General features: G+C 49.4%; 1 protein-coding gene across 1 annotated transcript in view; it reads right to left on the reverse strand.

Annotated features, from left to right (window-relative positions):
* LOC115189792 (CWF19-like protein 1) overlaps positions 1 to 3,636 on the reverse strand; it is a 24,541-nt gene extending 20,905 nt beyond the window's left edge. The window contains exons 1-6 of the mRNA XM_029748308.1: positions 3,518 to 3,636; positions 3,209 to 3,366; positions 2,881 to 2,965; positions 2,723 to 2,807; positions 1,033 to 1,134; positions 456 to 670 (exon numbers count right to left, since the gene is read on the reverse strand). Coding sequence (XP_029604168.1) covers positions 456 to 670; positions 1,033 to 1,134; positions 2,723 to 2,807; positions 2,881 to 2,965; positions 3,209 to 3,231 — 510 coding nt within the window. The 5' untranslated portion in view covers positions 3,232 to 3,366; positions 3,518 to 3,636. The remainder of the gene's footprint in view (positions 1 to 455; positions 671 to 1,032; positions 1,135 to 2,722; positions 2,808 to 2,880; positions 2,966 to 3,208; positions 3,367 to 3,517) is intronic.
* Positions 3,637 to 4,044: the final 408 nt, after the last annotated feature.

Genomic DNA, 4,044 nt, shown 5'->3' on the forward strand with positions numbered 1-4,044 from the left:
CCACAATGCCGTTTGTTGGGTCGGTTAGACAAGAGGACAGTTGGGTCGGTTAGACAAGAGGACAGTTGGGTCGGTTAGACAAAAGGACAGTTGGGTCAGACAAGAGGACAGTTGGGTGGGTTAGACAAGAGGACAGTTGGGTGGGTTAGACAAAAGGACAGTTGGGTTAGACAAGAGGACAGTTGGGTGGGTTAGACAAAAGGACAGTTGGGTCGGTTAGACAAAAGGACAGTTGGGTTAGACAAGAGGACAGTTGGGTGGGTTAGACAAAAGGACAGTTGGGTTAGACAAGAGGACAGTTGGGACAGACAAGAGGACAGTTGGGTTAGACAAGAGGACAGTTGGGACAGACAGAGGACAGTTGGGACAGACAGAGGACAGTTGGGACAGACAGAGGACAGTTGGGACAGACAGAGGACAGTTGGGACAGACAGAGGACAGTTTGAGTGTCTTACGGGGCTGTTGGCGTACTGCCAGACTCCGCGGGGCCACTGTGATGTCAGCAGGATGTCCACTCCTCTGAACTGGTTGTTGCTAATCAGTGGCTCCACCAGCTGACTGAGGTCTTTAGGAGAGAAGCAGTGAGCTGGAGTCGGGTCCTGCCGCCCCTCACGACCACTCACATACGCTATCTGCAGGCCTGACGCCCCGGAGAAAACACCTCGACGACCTGACACACAGAGAGAGAGATATGTTACGGTCAAGCCTGTGAAACAGCAGTGGAAATACAGAGCGGTATTACTCAGGTAGGTGATGTCAGTCTACTCAGGGTCAGGGGTCAGAGGCTACTCTTACCCAGGGTGATGTCAGTCTACTCAGGGTCAGAGTCTACTCTTAACCAGGTAGGTGATGTCAGTCTACTCAGGGTCAGAGTCTACTCTTAACCAGGTAGGTGATGTCAGTCTACTCAGGGGTCAGAGTCTATTCTTACCCAGGTAGGTGATGTCAGTCTACTTAGGGGTCAGGGGTCAGAGTCTATTCTTACCCAGGTAGGTGATGTCAGTCTACTCAGGGGTCAGAGTCTATTCTTACCCAGGTAGGTGATGTTGTCAGCCAGCTCACAGCCGTCAGCACTGGGGAAGAAGCGGGTGGTCTCCTGGCTGGCTGCTCCCAGGATGTAGGTGTGGATGGGAGCTGCAACAACAAAGTCAAGACAATGCCGTTCCTAACTCCAGACCCACAATGCCGTTCCTAACTCCAGACCCACAATGCCGTTCCTAACTCCAGACCCACAATGCCGTTCCTAACTCCAGACCCACAATGCCGTTCCTAACTCCTGACCCCACAATGCCGTTCCTAACTCCTGACCCCACAATGCCGTTCCTAACTCCAGACCCACAATGCCGTTCCTAACTCCAGACCCACAATGCCGTTCCTAACTCCAGACCCACAATGCCGTTCCTAACTCCAGACCCACAATGCCGTTCCTAACTCCTGACCCCACAATGCCGTTCCTAACTCCTGACCCACAATGCCGTTCCAAACTCCAGACCCACAATGCCGTTCCTAACTCCTGACCCACAATGCAGACCCACAATGCCGTTCCTAACTCCTGACCCCACAATGCCGTTCCTAACTCCTGACCCACAATGCCGTTCCTAACTCCAGACCCACAATGCCGTTCCTAACTCCTGACCCACAATGCCGTTCCTAACTCCAGACCCACAATGCCGTTCCTAACTCCAGACCCACAATGCCGTTCCTAACTCCAGACCCACAATGCCGTTCCTAACTCCTGACCCCACAATGCCGTTCCTAACTCCTGACCCACAATGCCGTTCCTAACTCCAGACCCACAATGCCGTTCCTAACTCCAGACCCCACAATGCCGTTCCTAACTCCTGACCCACAATGCCGTTCCTAACTCCTGACCCACAATGCCGTTCCTAACTCCTGACCCACAATGCCGTTCCTAACTCCAGACCCACAATGCCGTTCCTAACTCCGGACCCCACAATGCCGTTCCTAACTCCAGACCCACAATGCCGTTCCTAACTCCTGACCCACAATGCAGACCCACAATGCCGTTCCTAACTCCTGACCCCACAATGCCGTTCCTAACTCCTGACCCACAATGCAGACCCACAATGCCGTTCCTAACTCCAGACCCCACAATGCCGTTCCTAACTCCAGACCCCACAATGCCGTTCCTAACTCCAGACCCCACAATGCCGTTCCTAACTCCTGACCCCACAATGCCGTTCCTAACTCCTGACCCCACAATGCCGTTCCTAACTCCTGACCCCACAATGCCGTTCCTAACTCCTGACCCCACAATGCCGTTCCTAACTCCTGACCCACAATGCCGTTCCTAACTCCTGACCCACAATGCCGTTCCTAACTCCAGACCCACAATGCCGTTCCTAACTCCAGACCCACAATGCCGTTCCTAACTCCAGACCCCACAATGCCGTTCCTAACTCCAGACCCACAATGCCGTTCCTAACTCCTGACCCACAATGCCGTTCCTAACTCCAGACCCACAATGCCGTTCCTAACTCCAGACCCACAATGCCGTTCCTAACTCCAGACCCACAATGCCGTTCCTAACTCCAGACCCATAATGCCGTTCCTAACTCCTGACCCACAATGCCGTTCCTAACTCCGGACCCACAATGCCGTTCCTAACTCCTGACCCACAATGCCGTTCCTAACTCCAGACCCACAATGCCGTTCCTAACCCCACAATGCCGTTCCTAACTCCAGACCCACAATAGGTTACCTTTCTTTGCTCCAGATTTGTACTCCTGCCATTCAGCCTGAGCTTCTGGAGAGGAACCGAAGAAGTTTCCTACACAGAGCAACAGCTGCAGAGAGAATAGGAGATGAGATACTGATGGGATGTGTGTGAGAGTGTGTGATTGTGTGGTTAGGACTTACATCAAACTGGCCGCTCTTCTTCTGGACGGTTCGGACGCGGTTAAACACAGCATTAATGCTTCCTTCCACGTCACCACATGCGAGGCTAGAATAGATTAAAACAGTATTGAAATTGTAGCTAGCTAGTTATGTGCAGAGTTTATTGAAAACAGCAAGTGTACTTTCTCATGAAGAAACTGGACAACCGTAGCCATCTAGTTACCTACACGGCTTGTTGTGTTTTACTTTCACTGCTAGCTAGTTTTTATTAGGTTATGACTTTGACCTTTACTACCAAGTTAGGGGGAAGCTAATAAATAACTAGGAATTATCATAAGTGTAAACTTACATCTTCAACGGTTTTTCCCCCATTCCGTTAAAAGTAGAAAAGCAGAGTTTTTGTTAGCTAGTGTGTTAGCTAGCTCGTCTCCGGATAGCTAGCTGTAGACAGTGTGCGTCGATAATATTCTTCCCCCTCTGTTACGGACGAAATAAACCTTCCCATCTCTATAAAACACATTCTGGTTATTAGTACAATTAACACAGAACCATGCAAACACAACGTTTATTATTGAGCTAATACGTGATTTGTATAGGTACCCCCCCCCCCCCCGACATGATGGATTACTTTAATAAAACAAAGACAAATCCTTTATACCGGAAATGATTCTATTCGGATGGATGGACAGTCCGCCGGGTAGCCAGATATTTAGTGTTGTACACGCTACAAACTCATAAAGAAATGATTTTGTTTTGTCCTTCGGCATTTTGGAGACATGCTTTAGTAGGACACCTTCAGTTTTGAACCAAAGCGACTGTCCTGTTTCCTCTCATATCTGGCAACCCCGACGTCAGTGTCGTCACTAGTTACCACAGCCACAAAGTTAAACAAAATGGTCTATCGTAAAAATGCATACATTGTTGCTTTTTGGTCTTAATTTAAGGTTAGGTATACGGTTAGCACTGAGGTTAACGTTAGGCTTACAATTTAAAGTAGATACATTGTAGAAATAGGCAGGACTGGATTTTGTGGCTGTGGTAACTAGTGATAACCGGACCAAATGTCTCTTCTCCTTTCTAAATCCTGGAATTTGACTCTTTCCCCGAGGTGCTCTGTTTTGGTTAACCAAAAATAAAACCTAAAATTCAGGGGAAAGGCTATACCCCTGACCTGCAAAGAATGAG

The sequence above is a fragment of the Salmo trutta genome, unplaced genomic scaffold (genome assembly GCF_901001165.1).
Source record: "Salmo trutta unplaced genomic scaffold, fSalTru1.1, whole genome shotgun sequence".
In the NCBI taxonomy this organism is placed as follows: domain Eukaryota; kingdom Metazoa; phylum Chordata; class Actinopteri; order Salmoniformes; family Salmonidae; genus Salmo; species Salmo trutta.